Source organism: Equus caballus, chromosome 8 (assembly GCF_041296265.1).
Source record: "Equus caballus isolate H_3958 breed thoroughbred chromosome 8, TB-T2T, whole genome shotgun sequence".
In the NCBI taxonomy this organism is placed as follows: domain Eukaryota; kingdom Metazoa; phylum Chordata; class Mammalia; order Perissodactyla; family Equidae; genus Equus; species Equus caballus.
The window spans coordinates 80709635-80730238 of NC_091691.1; the positions used below are offsets into that span (position 1 = coordinate 80709635).

General features: G+C 40.0%; 2 protein-coding genes across 2 annotated transcripts in view; both read left to right on the forward strand.

Annotated features, from left to right (window-relative positions):
* Nucleotides 1–262: 262 nt before the first annotated feature.
* Nucleotides 263–14101, forward strand: LOC111774837 (mucin-2-like). Its single transcript, XM_070221204.1, has 3 exons — nt 263–319; nt 6330–6494; nt 9290–14101. The coding sequence occupies exons 1-3, from the start codon at nt 263–265 to the stop codon at nt 14099–14101; spliced, it is 5034 nt and encodes a 1677-aa protein (XP_070077305.1).
* Nucleotides 14102–17333: 3232 nt separating this feature from the next.
* Nucleotides 17334–20604, forward strand: part of DYNAP (dynactin associated protein) — a 46664-nt gene continuing 43393 nt past the window's right edge. The window contains exon 1 of the mRNA XM_014727811.3: nt 17334–17443. The gene's annotated coding sequence lies outside the window, so the exon portion shown is untranslated. The remainder of the gene's footprint in view (nt 17444–20604) is intronic.

Consider the following 20604-nt stretch of genomic DNA (forward strand, 5'->3'; position numbering starts at 1 on the left):
GAGATTGAGAATGCAATCTCGGAGGTAGGATTGATTTTCTTGTGTCCTTACGTAATTGCTTAACACCCTACTTCTTCCTTTAAGGTGGATCCCATATGAAGAATAATTATTTATTATTTAGTCTAATCCACACCGGCACCGATGTCTCATAGTAGATTTAGTATTAATCAACTCAATTATTTTTCAAGGTTGCAGGTATAAAGGGCAATGAACAGGATGAAAAATGTTTCTGGAGTTAAGCTGGTGATCTTGCAGCTCCAGAATGGACAGAAAACATGGGAAATATGTTGTGAATATTGAACCCTCTGGAAACCAGCCGGTGAGTATTGGTGGCACCACCATCTTATGTTCCAATAGCTCAGTCTTGTTTTCAAAATTTATACGACTCTAACATTTTTAAATTACAACAGTGTTCTTCCCCAAAAGGAATTCTTAATCAAAGTTTACATGGAAGTCAATTTTTAGCTATTCTATTACTATTTATTAATTAGAAAACTACTATCTTTTTCTGCATATCAGTACATGCATAATTGAGAAATTTCTTTTAGTATTCACTATTATGAGGCATTAGCAATTTTTTGGGTAACAACTTAATAATCTGTTCAAATAATACTCTACAGTTATAATTTAAGCATGAGCCAACAAATCTGCATTTGATTACATGAGAAAATCATGTTTTTCAAATTTGACATACATAGATTTTTGTGTGAACAGCCTAGATTTTTAGTATAATGTATAGATTTTTCAGAACCCAGAGATTTCTACATGTTTTTCAAAGTCAGAAGATAATTTTGTAAGTGAAGTCTTAGGGCTAGGGAGAAATTGTCTAGCAAATCCTTTAGATTGGCCTCTGTTTAACTACTTAGGAATTTCTTTTTCGGTAAGAATTATATTCAGGTGAAATATTAGAGTTCAATTAGGTACAGTATTATTTGACTATTGTTTATGTTTTTAGAAGAAACAGTTCACCACTGTAGGTTTTATGATTGCATTTTATGTAACTGTGCATGTCGGACTAGAGCCCCTGATATTGGAAACAGAAATGGAAATATGCTGAAAGAAATCAGTATAAGTTTGAATGGACAATTGCATTTTATGAGGAAAAACATTTTTGTCCTCATGCATTAACAAGGAAGTTACAAGGCAAAGAAATTTTTCCCTTGATTCTAGCTCAGCACCCCTTTCCCCTGAAGATGTTCTCCGTGGTCCTAACCTTGCAGCTCTGTCACCGTGTCTTTGCAGTGTCAGGATACTCAGATAAAAAAGTTCCTTTAGTAAGGAATTAGCCATTTGGAGATTTTTCTAGACAATGCTGAGAGTTTTCAAATAAAGGGCACTTGTCTTGATCACTGGACTGGCTGCCTATTTCATTTTACATTTGGATATTTGGACATAATGGCAGGGAAATATTTTTTTTTCCCATTGGGAGCCATTTTCACCAATGGATTAAAGTAGCATTGAAGGCCATATAAAAAAGGAAAATACATGTTTGTTTTTCTCTCATAGGAAATATGAAGTGGTACATTAATATCTTTTAAGTTATGAGCAGAGAATTTAAAATTTTATTCTATGAACATAGTAGTGCACATTAGATGTATATAGTGGAGATTATTGGCTTCTACCAAGAGCTAATTAACTATACTTCATGGCTCCCCACCTGCTCAAAATTTTGACTTTAGAGACTTCACTTTTATTAATAGAGGAAACCAAGACAGTCAGAATTAGACAGTCACGCGTTGCTTAAAGACAGGGATACATTCTGAGATGTGAGGTGAGGCAATTTCATTGTTGTATGAACATCATAGAGTGTACTTACTCAGATGTAGATTATGTAGCCCACTACTCGCCCAGGCAATATGGTGCTAATCTTATGGGACCACTGTTGTATATGCGGTCTGTCATTGACCGAAACGTCATGATGCGGTACATGATTGTACTACTCCCAAAGCTCTGGCATCATGGGTTCTTCACTCTCAGTGTAGACACCCACCATCTTCCTTCTTTTAAATATATTCAATTCTGGCCAGTGAAGTTTTATTTAATTACAAAAGTTCAAAAAATGTCCAAATTCATCACTCACAAGCAAACTGAATAGCTGGAGAATAGTAATAGTAATAATACACAGAAATACAAAGCTTTTATAAAATATAAATCTTTGTGATTTTCTCAATGTTGCCTGCTTAAAAACAGGTGGAAATTTGTTAAAGGGCCTTTGTGTAGCATATCTTCTCTTATTCGGTATCACTGCATGGTTATTCTCTTTATTTCTTTGGCATGATATTGTACCTTTAGAAAAATAGACTTTGACTAATACTTCATGCCCAAGTGTATTCCTTCTTGACTATATTTAATCACAATTATACTCCCTTTTATTCTTAGTTATAGTTGCTCAATGACTGTGTCTATACACATATTTAGTTTGATTGTTTTAATAGAATTTAGAGATTAATTGAACTAGCAATGTCAATAGCCTTTTTCATAACCATTTAGGATTGAGTATTTAATCAATATAATCAAGAGAGAGTATATTTAAATAATACTCTTACTGTTCTATGAGGGAAAAAATTCTAGATAATTCTACATAATATTTTTCAGCTGTAAGAAATTTACGTGTAACAATTTACACTCCCACGAGTATGTGACACAGATTACTCTCCTTTTTCTTAAAACTGTGTCTGGGATTATTTTTCTTTTAACCCCACTTCAAGAAAAAGCTAACCCCCTAAACGTTTCTTATTTGAACCCACCCTTTTAATTCATTTTCTTTTTAAATTTGAAGATGTATTTAAAAGATTTAAAGAATAATATAATAGGCATGCATGTTCCAAACACCAAGTTTAAGAAAGAAACCATTAGAAATTATAGTTGAAGTCTTTTGTTTGTATCTTCCCAACACCATTCTCTTTCTCCTTTGTGCTCTCCACCCTATAGAGACTGTGGTGAATATGGTTGTACCCAAACATTTTCCAGCTTCTAGTCCTTATCATATTTATCTGTACCTATTTTGTCAAATTCAAACAAATCTGTTCTGCCTCACCAAGGAAGCACAAGATCCATAACAGCAAAAAACTCCAAAAAGAGACAAGAAAATGCACGTTGAGCGATTGCTAAATGACTTGTCTTCCATAGTGCTTTCAGGGTACTGTGTAGTTGGTATTAATAATGCTAAGGCCACAGGACCCATTCTGGTGTGGGGAATTTTAGTTAGCGTAGACAGACATGCAGTGGTCTTATTAGAATCCTGGGCTCTATAACCTGAATAACGTAACTTTGTTATTAGTTTGAAAAACTTTTAAGTCTAAAAATAGTTTTAGACTTTTGGAAAATTGCAAACGTCTACAGAGAGTTCCCAAACACCAGCTCCAAGTTTCCCCTGTTATTAACATAGTACATTTGTTACAATTAAAGAACCAATACTGATACATCATTATTAACTAAACCCCATAATTTATTCAGACTTTCTTAGTTTTTTTTTTTTTTTAAAGATTTTATTTTTTCGTTTTTCTCCCCAAAGCCCCCCGGTACATAGTTGTGTATTCTTCGTTGTGGGTTCCTCTAGCCGTGGCACGCGGGACGCTGCCCCAGCGAGGTCCGACGAACAACGCCATGTCCGCGCCCAGGATCCGAACCAACGAAACACTGGGCTGCCCGCAGCGGAGCGTGCGAACCCAACCACTTGGCCAGGGGGCCAGCCCCAAGACTTTCTTAGTTTTTACCTAATGCCCCTTTCTATTCCAGGATCCCACCCCAGATACCAAATTACATTTCATCATCATGAGTCATTAGAGTTCCGCTGGCTGTGACAGTTTCTCAGACTTTCCTCGTTTTTGATGACCTGGATAGTTTTGAGGAGTACTGGTCAGCCATTTTGTAGAATTTCCCTCAATTGGGGTTGGTCTGATTTTTTTTCATGATTAGACTGGGGCTATGGGTTTTTCTGGGGAAAACCACAAAGGCAAAGTGCCATTCTCATCATATCATATCAACAGTACCTGTTATCAACATGACTTATCATTGTTGCTGTTGACTTTGATCACCTCAGTGACATTGCAGGTTCGGTTCCAGACCACTGCAATAAAGCGAATATTGCAATGAAGTCAGTCACATGAATTTTTTCCCAGTGCATATAAAAGTTATGTTTACACTATACTGTAGTCTATTATGTGTGCAACAGACTTGTCTAAAAAAACAATGTACATATCTTAATTAAAAAATACTTTATTGCCAAAAAAGTGCTAGCCATCATCTAAGCCTTCTTTTGCTGTTAGAGGGTCTTGGAAAAAAATGCATTATCTGTGAAGTGTGATAAAGCGAAGTGTCTTAAAACAAGGTATGCCTGTACATCTCTTTTTAGATTTATTCCCAGATGATTTTTGTGTTGTTTTAAGTGGTATATTAAGTTCAGTTTCAAATGTTTTTTGCTTTTATATAGAAATCCAATTGATTTTTATATATTTACCTTGTATCCAGGGGCCTCATTAATTAATTTATTTATTCTAATATTTTGTTTGTAGATTCTTTTGGATTTTCTGTGAGGACAATCATGTCGTTCTTTTTTTTTTTCAAATTTCAAAACTTTCATTTTTTTTTTTCTTGGCTTAATGTACTGGCTAATCTGTACTGACCAGCTCCAATCTAATGTGGAATGAAAGTGAACATTTTGTGTTCTTCCCACATTTGTGGGGAAAGCATGAAATATTTCGCCATTACTTATGATGTCCACTTTAGGTTTTATGGGTATCAGACTATGGAAAATTGCATCTATTACTAGTTTGCTGAGAAATTTTATCATAAATGGTTGTTGAATTTTGACAAAACTCTTTCTGCGTCTTTTGATACGTTAACATATTTTTTTGTTTTTCACTGCCATTTCTCCTTTATTCTTGTTAATGTGGTGAATTCCATTAACTGTTTTGAGTGTGAACCTAACTTGCATTTCTGGGGTAGATCTCACTTGGTCATGATTTTTTAACTTTTTAATATATTTTTGGATTTAATTTATTATGATTTTGTTCAGAATCTTTGTACCCATGTTCTTGAACAGTTGACCTTCAGAGGTTTCAAGGTCAACTCTTTAGCTTCCTATGCCAGGCAGCCTCAAAATCTGACAAATATCCTGAGGAAGGAATCAGTCTCGTGTTTGTGTGGTAAGTCCCTTTCCTCTCGCAGGATTTCATCTCCTAATCACTACGGTACTGTTGGAGGCTTAGTCTGCCTTTCCACCTCAAGCCTCTAGCCTCCTGAGCAATCCCAGAACATTACAAACGTCTTGTGATTGAGGCTCCTCCGTTTGCCAGTTTGTCCTACCAGCCTCACATGAACACCAAGCGTTTTGCTGACTCCCTTTGGTAGTCAGAACCTCATAATCAGAATCAATGAATGCCCCAGGAAAGAAAATAGCCCATGATGCTTAGGTCACTTTAGAAAAGTTCTTTCCTTTTCTACATTTTAAATAATCCCATTTTTATTTCTTTCAAAGTTCTTCTATTAATTAATCAATCAATTTATTGCATGTGAGAAGTGGCCTGCTGCATTTTACTCTATCCAAATCTCTCTTCACTTCTTTAGATCTCGGTTTTCTTATTTTAAACATAACTCAAAAGGGTTGTTCTTGATAAGCCTTACTGTCTGTAGAATTTTCATTTTTGGACTTTTTTTTAACATGATCTCCCTACACCAGCTTGCAACATAATGATATTTAACAAATGCACTAAATAGGATGAAGATAAAAGATAATGCCTATTTCTGGATTTTTAACATCAATAATTATATAAAATAATTAAATGTAACTTTTGATGATCTAACTAGATTTTCTTGTTTTGTTTTTTAAACCAGAGAACTTAAACTAGGTTCTCAAAGCTTGTCCTTTTTATTTTTTAAGCTTATTTTTTTTTTGATAAAGAAGGTTGACCCTGATCTAACATCTATTGCCAATCTTCCTCTTTTTTTTTCTCCCCAAAGCCCCAGTACATAGTTGCATATCCTAGTTGTAAGTAGTTCTAATTCTTCTATGTGGAATGCTGCCACAGCATGACCTGACGAGCAGTGTGCACGTCTGCGCCCAGGATCTGAACTGACGAACCCTGGGCCACCGAAGTGGAGCATGTGAACTTAACCACTTGGTCACAGGGCCGGCTCCGATTTTTCCTTGATTTGAGAAGAAATATAATGAACATTTTCATTTATTTCTTCAGTCAGCTTTCAAGTGATCTTATTTGATCAATATGCCATAATATGTCACAATCTGATTTATATTTGTCAGAATTATATTACTTTAGACATCAAATACAATACCTTCTTATTTTTTTCCCATTCTTTTTTATGTACAGCCATTTCTGAACCCAAGAAACCATGAAGCTCGTAGTTCAGCATGTTGGTTTCCAACATCAACTGATGCAACTGGTGATGTTGGTGTGAATTTAACTGGTGTCTGCACAAACACAGGGACCCTTGGACACTCAGAATTTCCAAATAGAGAATTCCAACATGGTCAGGTAATGTTTGGGGCAACACTGTTTCTCTGAGTTATGAAGTAATCCGCATGGAAATGCTCTTGATCTAATATTTTGCAGGAAAAACATTTCAATGAATAGATATTAACATTGTTCTTTTGAAAATCTGCAGCATCCTTTGAACACATCAAGTCATTGAATGGGAATACATGTGAGGTAGATTTATGGAGCTCTTCATTTAAGGAGTTAATGATCTTGACGAAAAGACAAAAATGTATACAGAGTTTAGAGAAAATATATAAGGGTCAAAGAAAATAAACAAAGTTTTAGGCTCCCTTGTTTTGTAAGACTAAGTAGGTGACCATGGCAAATGCATTGGCAGTGAATGACATTGTAACCTTTTCCTCCATGGAAGATAAAGTCATGTCTTAAGGCCGCGGGACGCAGTCTGGGTGACCCGCCTCACTCTCCTTCCCTTCCTGCCTCTGAGCCAAATTGTGGGCCTTCTGTTAGCCCTCCTGGTTCTGACCTTGTGTATTTTCAACCTTGACATAGAAATCGCTTTGTACCACCTCAGTTTGGTGCCCAGAAGCAGATTTCCTGTACTCCTGGCCCTATTTCTTCTTATTCCGTTTTCTTCACTATAGGGTCTGCTATCTGATCTTCCCCCAAGGTGAAAACTTGGTTTTGACTGGTTGCTGGTGGTGCTTGGCAGTTTGGTTCAAGGCTTCTAGCTCTGGATTACACCCCTCTGATTAATCTTTCTATAGAGACAGTTTGGAGAGATCCTGTCAGTAAGAGAGGATAAATTCTTTATGTCAAGAGACATTGTGGGAGAATATTTTTGATAGATAGGAATTATTTAGAGAATCTGCCTCTGATGACCTCAAACTAACCAGACCACTCAGAGACTGAAAGTTATTTTGCATGCTTTGACTTAGCCATAGATAGAAGACAATGTGGTCTAGGAATTTTAGAATGTTTATAAGAGTTCACACAACTAGTTAGCAAGCAGTGATAGCATTGGAGCACATGTCTGGGGTCAGGTTAAGATGAGTTTCTATTAATCTTGCTTCTTTTTGTAAATATTCAAACAAAAAACGAAGGGAATTGCCTCCCATATCCGAGATGTGAGTATGGTCCTTCTTCTCCATCCCTTTTGACTTCTGTCTCAGGCCTAGATGACATGGGGCAGGAGGTGCCATTTGTCTTTGGGCTTTCTTAGCTGGTGCCCCGAATTCCCTTGGCCTTGCTACCTAATGGCCCTGCACTGCCCCTGATTGCCTAGAGGGTGCCACTCTCTACACCCAAACTGGGGTTTATTAGTCAAGACAGTGTTCCATATTTGGGGACATTTAAGAGCGACTCTACATGCTCCAAAGACATCTGCCCTATGTTTGTTTCTTTTAGTAATCTGTTTTCAGTGATAAGAAAAGGGGTAATAATGAGTTAATTAGTGAAGTCAAATTTTTTTTGGATACTTAGTAAATGATAGGAAAATGTTACCCATGCTGTTTTCTTATTTAGTCTTTACAGCAACCCTATGAAATAGGTGACATTATCCATGTGCGGGATTGAGGCTTTGCAAGATAATGCAAACGTCCAAACGTCATCATTCATCTGGTGAAAAGTGGAGTTAAAATTTAAACCTAGACCTGTTAGACTCGAGTGCCTATGCTCTTAGCTTCTACAGTGCCCTGTCTTCTTCAAAATTCTAATTATGGAGCATATTTCTCATTCTAATTTTCTCAACAAAACTTTGAAGTAGATATTATTATTCCCACTTTTGATATAAGGCAAGTTGTGAATTAGACAAGTTAAGAAACTTAGAATATTAATGGTATAGGGTTTCAATTCAAGACCCTGCTCTCCAGACTTACGTGTTTTACACGGTGCGATGTTTCCTTTACAATAATACATTTTCTGTTGACAGTTATGCATCATTTAACAATGAGGATATGTTCTGAGAACTGTGTTAGACAATTTCCATCATTCTGTGGACATCATAGAAGGTGCTTACACACACTTAGGAGGTATAGCTTACTACCCTCTTACACTATATGGTAGTAATCTTATGGGTCCACCGTCACATATGCAGTCTGTCATTGACCGAAAGGTTGTCAAGTGCTGCATGACTGTGTATATATCTCTTTAGAATTTACAAAGTAGTTTTACTGCCATTAAACCTAATCTTATCACATAGGTTTTTATGGATGAAAGAATAGGATCAAAGAGGTAAGTATCTTACCCAGTGAAAGTAGCTGGTGGCCGCAGAAGCTGGCTTTCAATCAATGTTTTCAGACTCTAATTTCATATGGCCAAATACAAACCTGTATGAAAAACAAGCTAGAGAATTTGATAAGCAATTGATTATGTAGTTAAAATGGAGGGCTCCAAAGCAGCCAAATTTCTGATAGTTGACAGGCCAGAAGAGAAGGAAAATTTAATCAGGTGATCTTTTGGGTCCCTTACATGAATGTAGGCAGCACTCATCCACACAAGTATAGATATTTCTTTAGATAGGGGCAGGAGTAAAGAGTTTCTCAGAAGACATTTGTTATTTTTTTTTAATTTGAATATAGACACAGGAAAAGAAAGCATGAAAGGTCGGGGGAAATTTTTTTCTTCTTATATTAAAGACAGTACAAGGACCGGTCTTTCCTAAATGAAAACTGAAATATGAGTCAATATTGATTATTATGTCCAATTAAGATAGCTTTTTGTGTTTATATATTCTTTCAATGAATTAATCTCTATATAAAGAGGATTATCAATGGCATTAATTTTTCTTAAAACACTTGGTTTCATATTCAGTAATTTTATTTAATTTTTTCCAGGTGACAAGAAATTTCTTCAGGGACTGGTCTTTGTGGAAAATCTTCCTGGCTTGCCTCTTAGCCTGTCTGATAACAACAGCAATTGGAGTACTCATAGTGAGTCTGGTGTATAGTGGGAAAAATAATAAGGGGACCATTGTTATCCAACTTCCACAAAACCAAGAGACAACCTCATCTACAACCGGACCAACCTCATCTACGAGTTCTACAGCAGCAGCCACCACTACCATTTCCACCGAAACTACAACCACCACAAGAGCCAGCACTTCAACAGAACAGACTACCACCCCAACTGCCAGCTCTACCACTGAGGCTACCACCACAACACCGACCACTTCAACTGAACAGACTACCACACCAACTGCCAGCACTACCACTGCGGCTACAACCACAACAGCCACCACTTCAATGGAACAGACTACCACACCAACTGCCAGCACTACCACTGAGGCTACTACTGCAACAGCCACCACTACCATTTCCACCAAAACTACAACCACCACAGCAGCCATCACTTCAACTGAACCAACTACCACAATGACTACCAGCAGTACTACTGAGGCCACAACAACCACGACTTTAATGGAACCTAGTACCACACCAACTTCTAGCCCTACCACGGAGGTTACAACCACAACAGCCACCACTACTGCTCCCACAGAATCTACAACCACAATAGCCACTACATCAACTGAACAGACTACAACACCAACTACCAGCCCTACCACTGAGGCTACAACCACAACAGCCACCATTTCTACTGAGCAGACTACCATACCAACTGTCAGCAGTACCACTGAGGCTACAACCACACCAGTTACCACTTCAACAGAACAGACTACTACACCAACTGCCAGCACTACCACTGAGGCTACTACCACAACAGCCATCACTTCTATGGAACAGACTACCACACCAACTAGCAGCACTACCACTGAGGCTGCTACAGCAACAGCCACCACTACCATTTCCACCAAAACTACAACCACCGCAACAGCCACCACTTCAACGGAACAGACTACCACCCCAACCTTCAGCACCACCACTGAGGCTACCACCACAACACGTACCACTTCAACTGAACAGACTACCACACCAACTGCCAGCACTACCACTGAGGCTACAACCACAACAGTCACCACTTCCATGGAACAGACTACCACACCTACTGCCAGCACTACCATTGATGCTACAACCACAACAGCCACCACTTCTATGGAACAGACTACCACACCAACTACCAGCACTACCACGGAGGCTACTACTGCAACAGCCACCACTACCATTTCCACCGAAACGACAACCACCACAACAGCTACCACTTCAATGGAACAGACTACCACCCCAACCTCCAGCACTACCACTGAGGCTACCACCACAACACCTAGCACTTCAACTGAACAGATTGCTACACCAACTGCCAGCCCTACCACTGAGGCTATAACCACAGCAGCCACCGCTTCAACTGAACTGACTACTACACCAACTGCCAGCACCCCCACTGAGGCTACTACTGCAACAGCCACCACTACCATTTCCACCGAAACGACAACCACCACAACAGCTACCACTTCAATGGAACAGACTACCACCCCAACCTCCAGCACTACCACTGAGGCTACCACCACAACACCTAGCACTTCAACTGAACAGATTGCTACACCAACTGCCAGCCCTACCACTGAGGCTATAACCACAGCAGCCACCGCTTCAACTGAACTGACTACTACACCAACTGCCAGCACCCCCACTGAGGCTACTACTGCAACAGCCACCACTACCATTTCCACTGACACTACAATCACCACAGCAGCTATCGCTTCAACTGAACCAACTACCACAATGACTACCAGAAGTACTACTGAGGCTGCCACAACAGCCACAACTTTAATGGAACCAAGTACCACACCAACTTCCAGCCCTACCACGGAGGTTACAACCACACCAGCCACCACTACTGCTCCCACAGAATCTACAACCACAATAGCCACTACATCAACTGAACAGACTACCACACCAGCCTCCAGCACTACCACTGAGGCTACCACCACAACAGCTACCACTTCAACTGAACAGACTACCACACCAACTGCCAGCACTGCTACTGAGGCTACAACCACAACAGTCACCACTTCAGCTGAACAGACTACTACACCAACTGCCAGCACTACTACTGAGGCTACAACCACAACAGTCACCACTTCAACTGAACAGACTACTACACCAACTTCCAGCACTACCACTGAGGCTACAACCACAACAGCCACCACTTCCATGGAACAGAGTACCACACCTACTGCCAGCACTACCACTGAGGCTACAACCACAACAGTCACCACTTCAACTGAACAGACTACTACACCAACTGCCAGCACTACCACTGAGGCTACTACAGCAACAGCCACCACTACCATTTCCACTGAAACGACAACCGTCACAACAGCCACCACTTCAATGGAACAGACTACCACCCCAATCTCCAGCACTACCACTGAGACTACCCTCACAACAGCTACCACTTCAACTGAACAGACTACCACACCAACTGCCAGCACTACCACTGAGGCTACAACCACAACAGCCACCACTTCAATGGAACAGACTACCACACCTACTGCCAGCACTACCACTGAGGCTACAACCACAACAGCCACCACTTCAACAGAACTGACTACTACACCAACTGCCAGCACCCCCACTGAGGCTACTACTGCAACAGCCACCACTACCATTTCAACCGAAACTACAACCACCACAGCAGCTATCACTTCAACTGAACCAACTACCACAATGACTACCAGCAGTACTACTGAGGCTGCCACAACAACCACGACTTTAATGGAACCAAGTACCACACCAACTTCCAGCCCTACCATGGAGGTTACAACCACAACAGCCACCACTACTGCTCCCACAGAATCTACAACCACAATAGCCACTACATCAACTGAACAGACTACCACACCAACTACCAGCACTACCACTGAGACTACCACTGCAACAGCCACCACTTCAACAGAACTGACTACCACACCAACTACCAGCACTACCACTGAGGCTACTACTGCAACAGCCATCACTACCATTTCCACTGAAACTACAACTACCACAGCAGCCACCACTTCTACTGAACAGACTACCACACCAACTGCCAGCCCTACCACTGAGGCTACTTCCACAGCAGCCACCGCTTCAACAGAACTGACTACTACACCAACTGCCAGCACCCCCACTGAGGCTACTACTGCAACAGCCACCACTACCATTTCAACTGAAACTACAACCACCACAGCAGCTATCACTTCAACTGAACCAACTACCACAATGACTACCAGCAGTACTACTGAGGCTGCCACAACAACCACGACTTTAATGGAACCAAGTACCACACCAACTTCCAGCCCTACCATGGAGGTTACAACCACAACAGCCACCACTACTGCTCCCACAGAATCTACAACCACAATAGCCACTACATCAACTGAACAGACTACCACACCAACTACCAGCACTACCACTGAGACTACCACTGCAACAGCCACCACTTCAACAGAACTGACTACCACACCAACTACCAGCACTACCACTGAGGCTACTACTGCAACAGCCACCACTACCATTTCCACTGAAACTACAACTACCACAGCAGCCACCACTTCTACTGAGCAGACTACCATACCAACTGTCAGCAGGACCACTGAGGCTACAACCACAACAGCCACCACTTCAACGGAACAGACTACCACACCAACTTCTGGCACTACCACTGAGGCTACCACAACAATAGCCAGTACTTCAACCGAACAGACTACCACACAAACTACCAGTACTACCACTGAGGATACCACCACAGCAGCCACCACTACAACAGAACTGCCTACCACACCAACTTCTGGCACTACCACTGAGGTTACCACAGCCATAGCCAGTACTTCAACTGAACAGACTACCACACCAACTACCAGTAGTACCACTGAGGCTACCACCACAGCAGCCACCACTACAACAGAACTGCCTACCACACTAAGTACCAGCAGTACCACTGGGGCTGCCTCCACTGCTTCCACTACTGCAGCTTCCACTGAACCTACAGACACCACAGCATCTACCACTTCAACTGAACTGACTACCCCAATGACTACCAGTATTCCCACTGAGGCTACAACCATAATAGCTACCATTGCTGTTTCCACTGAACCTACAACCACAATAGCCACTACATCAACTGAGCAGACTACCACACCAACTACCAGCAGTACCACTGAGACTACCACTGCAACAGCCACCACTTCAACAGAACTGACTACCACACCAACTACCAGCACTACCACTGAGACTACCACTGCAACAGCCACCACTTCAACAGAACTGACTACCACACCAACTACCAGCACTACCACTGAGGCTACCACTGCAACAGCCACCACTACCATTTCCACTGAAACTACAACTACCACAGCAGCCACCACTTCTACTGAGCAGACTACCATACCAACTGTCAGCAGGACCACTGAAGCTACAACCACAACAGCCACCACTTCAACGGAACAGACTACCACACCAACTTCTGGCACTACCACTGAGGCTACCACAGCCGTAGCCAGTACTTCAACTGAACAGACTACCACACCAACTACCAGTAGTACCACTGAGGATACCACCACAGCAGCCACCACTACAACAGAACTGCCTACCACACTAAGTACCAGCAGTACCACTGGGGCTGCCTCCACTGCTTCCACTACTGCAGCTTCCACTGAACCTACAGATACCACAGCATCTACCACTTCACTGAACCGACTACCCCAATGACTACCAGTATTCCCACTGAGGCTACAACCGTAATAGCTACCACTGCTGTTTCCACTGAACCTACAACCACAATACCCACCACATCAACTGAACAGACTACCACACCAACCTTCAGGACTACCACTGAGGCTACCACCACAACAGCCATTACAACAGCTTCTTATGAATCTACAACCATCACAGTAGCCAGCACTTCAACTGAACCACCTACTACGATGACTGCTAGCACTACCAGTGAGACTACCACCACAACAGCCAGCGCTACCAGTTCTGTGGAACCTGAAACTGCCACACCAGCCGCCATTTTAACTGAACCCACCAGCAAAACTGTTACCCCCTTCTCTTAATCTGAAGATATCACCATAACTCTAAGCAGTGTCCTTTCAACGGAATGAATTACCACATCTACGATTACCATTTAAATTGCACACATAGCCATGACTACCAGGTTCATATTAACTGAGTCTGTGACCGATATAACTTTTACTAAATCTACTATTATGAGATTACAGTACCAGTACAACTCTTTTTTTATCCACATTGGCAACCCCTTCCACTTCAGCTGAAGCTACAGTTACATAAATTAGCAACCTCAACTCAAATGTGTATTATTCCCATTTCAAATGATCTTTCTTACAATTATCGTCAGTTTAACAGAATTTCCAGACAATACTATCTGCGCTTCACCTGAATCTACACTGCCCACAATAGCTACCTCCATCAGTGACTGAATCTAATCTGTTTTCTGAAAGAACTAAAACATCCTCTATAACCCTTACTGCCACCACCTCAAGTATAAATAAAATCAACACAGATGGCACCAATTTGACTGACTTTCCAATCACAACACCATAATGACTTTAGTTGAATTTATAATCTCCATAATCAAGCTAACCTGTTAATAGAAAATGCAGCCATATCGTCTGAGTAATCTACTATCACAATGAGTTAGAGATTCCACTATCCCTTCAAATGAGTCTATAGCTACATTACGTCAACAAAACGTAGTAATACCATAACTTCTACTGAAATTTCACAATAGAGACCACCACAGCAATAGATTCTGCAGTCACACCATCATTTCTACACATCACCATTTCTACTGCACATACTAGTACAACAGGCAAAACTTCACTAAACCCTTCAATACCCTATTACCCTAATCTATAAGCACTATAACTTCTACTGACATGTTACTCAAAGCCATCCATTGCTTATTCATCTGAACCAATGCTACCAGTGTTTATAGTAAATCCAGTAAGTCACACCATCACTCCCACTTGACAGAAATGGCAAATTCTTAATGACCTCTTCCACTGGAACTTGGTTAGGATACATGCAAATAATATCTTAACATCGACTACCATCACTCCCACACCATAACTGTTAGTACTGTAGGGCATTCCTTGGCCAATAACTGCCAACAACTACCAAAATAACCACTTCTAAAACAAGATTTACTTAATGACTAGTTCAACTATCATCATAATGAGAATGAATTTCACCCCCCAAATAATATTTAGATTTAAAAATTCCATTTATTAGATCTGATCATTTAATGTGGAAAGTCTCTATTTTTGTAAGGTTTTAGATGATATAATTTTCATACAAAGTAAATCTAATCTATTTATTTATGTTGGAAACCTATTAAGATTAAATAAAAAGTTACCAAAGGTGAATACAGTCTTTTATTCTCCCAAAGTGCTAGTCTTTAATGCACAAATTCCATGTGTAATAGGGAAAAGACATTCTATATGGTGAGGGTATATTAAATACATTTATGTATTACCACGTTTTCTTTAGATTGTGTAAAATTATTTTTATTTCATTTTCTCTTTAAATCATTTTGATATTTAAGAAATATTTATTATCTCTGTTTTCAATTTTAAAACTTTGTTTTCTACTATTTTTTGCAGTAATCTTATAAAGGCACTCAATGAAATTCTTTGAGTAAATATTTACTTGTGCCTGCTATCTGCTGAAATACTGGAGAAAATTCAGACAAAGAAAGTAACAATGAAGATAGTAATAAATTTACAAATTTGGATTCTGTTATTTAGAGTTCTTATTAATTGACAGATTTAAATCAGTGTTGATGCTACCTGCATTCCACTGCAGTCCTCCTGAGTCAGAATCATCAAGGATGGGCCAGTAATCTCTATTTTTCAAAAAGTGTGGAGCCAGGGCTGATGACCACTAATTGACACAGCGAACTCAGAAGGGCATCACGACTTGTTGTATCTTTTAGGTGGTGTTGGTGAGACTGATAGAAATCAGTAAATATTTTTTCCAAGCATTAATAAAAATCAGTCATTTGTTGATGTTAGTTTTACCCATAAACAAAGGATGAGTGTGTAATCTGTAGATGTGAACGCAAGTTTGGATGCAGGGTGAAAATTTTACTTACCCAAGAGGAAAGATACATTTTCAAGCAATTTAAAATAAATATTTTAATAGCCACTATGCTAATTAGAAATAAATTTTAACTGTCCTTTCAAGTCTATCCTACAGAGATACCTTTTCCCCGATTTTGCAAGCCTACTTGCTGTAATTATATGCAATTAATGTAATAAAACATTATTAAAACACTTTAATTCTATTTTTGCCTTCCTCTATTATTTTCTCTATTAGTGATTCTTTGTATATTTATTAAATGTATCACTAATTGGACTTTTCTCTTTTTGTTAAAGAAGACATAACTTTTACTACTTTCCAGTTCTACATTTCTGCTTTTAATCAGGTTGAGAAACATTCTGGAGTAGATCCATTGTGTAAGTAAATACAAATTTGCTCTTTAAGGAATGGAAGATTTTTCCAGTTTAACACATGATAGGTACTCAAGATATTTGTTTAACAAGTACATGCATTCATCATAGCAGCAGTCTGTTAGGTAAGCTTCCTGGCCTCTGTTTATCCAGTGTGTGTGCCTGGCAACTAGTAGATAATAAATATTTGTTCAATAAATGAAAATAGCACCAATTATAAGAATTTATTACTAAATAAAGAAGATTTTAGAATTGGAATTATACTGTTAAATCATATTTTAATACTTTCATTTATGTTAACCTATTCTAATTTGTATTATTTTTCTCAATTTCTTTTTAGTTTTGTACAGTGTATGTGCAGAAAATGCACAAAGCATAAGTTACAGCTCAATGAATTCTCACCAAGTGAACACACCCATAACCAAATCAAGAAATAGAATATTACTAGCGCTTCAGACACTCCCCGTGTGCCCACATCCAATCACTACCTCCTTCTTCCTTTTCCAAAAGTAAATACCGTCCTGATTTCCAACACCACGGATCACTGTCTGACTGTGGACCTAGTAGGAACGGAATGGTATCGCAAGTACTCTTTTGTGTCTGACTTCTTTGGCTCAGCCTTTTATTTGTGAGATTCATACAGGTTTCTGCTTTCACAATGGTTCCTTTGCTTTCGTTGCGGTAAATTAACCCATTGTTATTACCATGCCATGACTTATTTATTCATTATTTTGTTGATAGACATTAGGGTTATTTCCAGTTTTGCATATTATAAAAATTGCTGCTTTATGCAACATCATTTTATGTATCTTTTGGTACACATATTATGCATTGTGCTTTTAAACTGGAGAATAATTACTGAGTCACAGAGTAAGAAAATGTTCAATGTTAGGAGATACTTCCAAACAGTTTTTCAAAGGAATTGAAACTAGCTACACTCTCATTAGTATTACATGAGAGTTCTGGTTACAGCACATTCTCACTGACAGGATTTTGGCAGCCCTTTTAACTTTAGCCATTCTCGTGGAGGTGTAATAGTATCTTGTAATGGTTTTAATTTCATTTTCCTGATGACTCATGTGGTTGAGCATGTTTTAATCTATCACCCACTTGGTTATCCTCTATTTCAAAGTGCTTCTGCAAGTCTTTTGGCTATTTTTCAATTGGGTTGTCTGAGTTTTCCGTATTGATTTGTAGTTCTCTTTATATTAAGCACATGTTCTCTATCAGTTATAGGAATTGCAAATAGCTTCTTCTACTCTATCGGTGCTATTTGTGTCCTGTGTTTGTGACTCCAAAGTCATGAATATTTCTGCTATGTGGTTTTCTGAAAAACTTGTTGTTTTACTTTTCACATTTAGATCTACAGTCTAACTGGAATCCAATTTTGGTACCAATTGCAATTCATTTATTTTCCATGTGGCTAACCAATGGATCCTGCATCATTTATTTTAAAAGCTATCTTTTCCCCACTTCTCTGCTGTTCCACCTTGACATAAATCACATGTACCTCCCTTCTCCAACACAGGGAAATTTGACTCCTATTATCCTTAATCTATTTACTTAATTCTCTCCATGTATATAAACAAAGTCCCATCTCTGCTGCCACTTCTTTCCTGACACAGAAGCTCTCCTCACCCTACTTGAGCTGCAAAACTTCTGTGATGTCCTCCTCACCTATTCAGCCTCTGACTGTCCTCTCGGAGCCAACCTTTCACTTTCAGAGCAATGCACTTTCTTATGACCCACCTAATGGGCTTCAGCACTGAATTGTTCAGAAAGGGAAGGAGAAGGAATTAGCATAATACTGAGAGGAAAAAGAAACACGGAAAAAAGTATGGCAGTACTTATGTAAAGAAAAAACACGTGAAGACATTATTTTATATTACTTAGGAATACATAAAAATATAAGGAAGTAGGATAGTGGTTCCTTCCAGTGTGAGAGGAGGCAGGAGGAGTGGTCTGGGGGAATCTGTACGGTGTGTATGTAATGATGTGTCACTTAGGATGGGTGGTGGGTGTTCAATGTAAAATTCTTCATACCCTCTGTATATTTTAAGTTTTCCCTAATTTTTTAAAAAACAGCATGGCTAGGACATAGCAGGTATTATATAAATAAATGCACAATTGAAACTTGAGGGGTAAACAGAGGCTAAATTATTTAATATCTTATAGGTTATGCTAAGTTTTAGTGATTTTCTTCTCCCAAGAGGAAAGGCCGCTAAGGAGTTTTGAGAAGGAGAGTGACATACCTGCTTTAATTTTAGATGGAACAATGTAAATGCTTTGTGGAAAAGAGAGTGGAGGATTGAAAAAGTAAAGTAGAACTGTTAGGAGAGTTTCGCAATGGGTTTTGGAAGAGGGGAGGGTGGGTGGGATGAAGGTCATTGATATGGTGCCTGACACATGGTAAGGGATGGATATGGCGAATATTACTATCATTGCTCAGATGACGTCAGGGATCCAGTCATTCCTCCTTCACTGAGAGCACACCACCCCCCACCAACAGTATTTCTTTCAGGTACAATGACTATATTATTTTCTTGAAGTTTCATCTCTTCTAGATTTAAATTTTAAAGTTTTCATCATCTCCTCCCTCACTTTGTGTTTAGTCTCTTTTCTCTATATTCTCACAATGCCTGTCTGTATACCCAGACTGTTTCTATCATTTCCTTCAATCAAAGGGCCTCCTCTCTGCATCCGTCTCAGCTGCTCACCTCTTCTCCAATGCCCCCCTTCCTCCCCTCTCCCACCGCATATGCATCACAACTTTTAAGGTCTGATTCAGAACTTATCTCCTCCAAGCCAAGACCAGCTCCTGTGCTCAAAGATGATTTCCTTTGCTTTCCTTATACTTGGGAAGTCATCACTCCACATATGTTTCTTTTTAGCTCCATCCCTGTACCTGCCTGAACCGCCCTCAGGTCCTCACAGCTGAGTCCACCAAACCCTTCAACCTGTAGCCTCTGCCTTACCCTGGTTTCTGCCCTAGTCCCAGAACTGACCATATCAGAGAACAAAAATTTCTTTAAGAGCTCCAGCCCCTACTTGTCTGGTGCTGGGCAGGGACGCTTCAAACTCCCATCTTCTGTCATTTTCAAACTGGGTTAGGGGACCAAGTATGGAATCGCAAGCTCTGAACATTGTGACAACAGCATCCTGCCACGACCACTCTGCTCTGGACCTTTTCTGCAGCCCTGAGCAGGGCTTTGATATCTCAGTGTGACCCCTGCAGGGTTAGAGCTAGCTTCCATCGCCCCCAAGACCCCAGATCTCACAACTCCGCTGTGGCCCTGGAGCTTATAAGCCCTTCTCTGTGATCTGGTTTGTAGCCCGTGATAAGCTGAGGGTCCCTTTTGTTGCAGGTGAGTTATCTAATTGATTCCCCCTTATTTCCCAGTAGGGCTTGCAGCTTTACCTTGTTCTGTTAAGGCCCCATTCGTGGAGACTGGGTCTTTTCCATGAACCTCAGCTCCGGAGGCTAGGGCCCTGCTGACTCCAGGCGGACCTTGACAAAGACTGCAAGACTCTTGAAAGATTCCTAATTTCTATACTCAGTGCACCTGTTGGGAAGATGCTCTTCTCCAATACGGACACCCTAGTGGTGATCATCAGCTTGAATCCCAGTCAGAGACTGTAGCGTGTGCGTGGATAGGAAGCCTGGCATCCTTGACTGGATATGCTAAGCCTTTTCAATTATGTAGAGCTTGGACTCCTGCATCTGCTGCCCCCATGGAT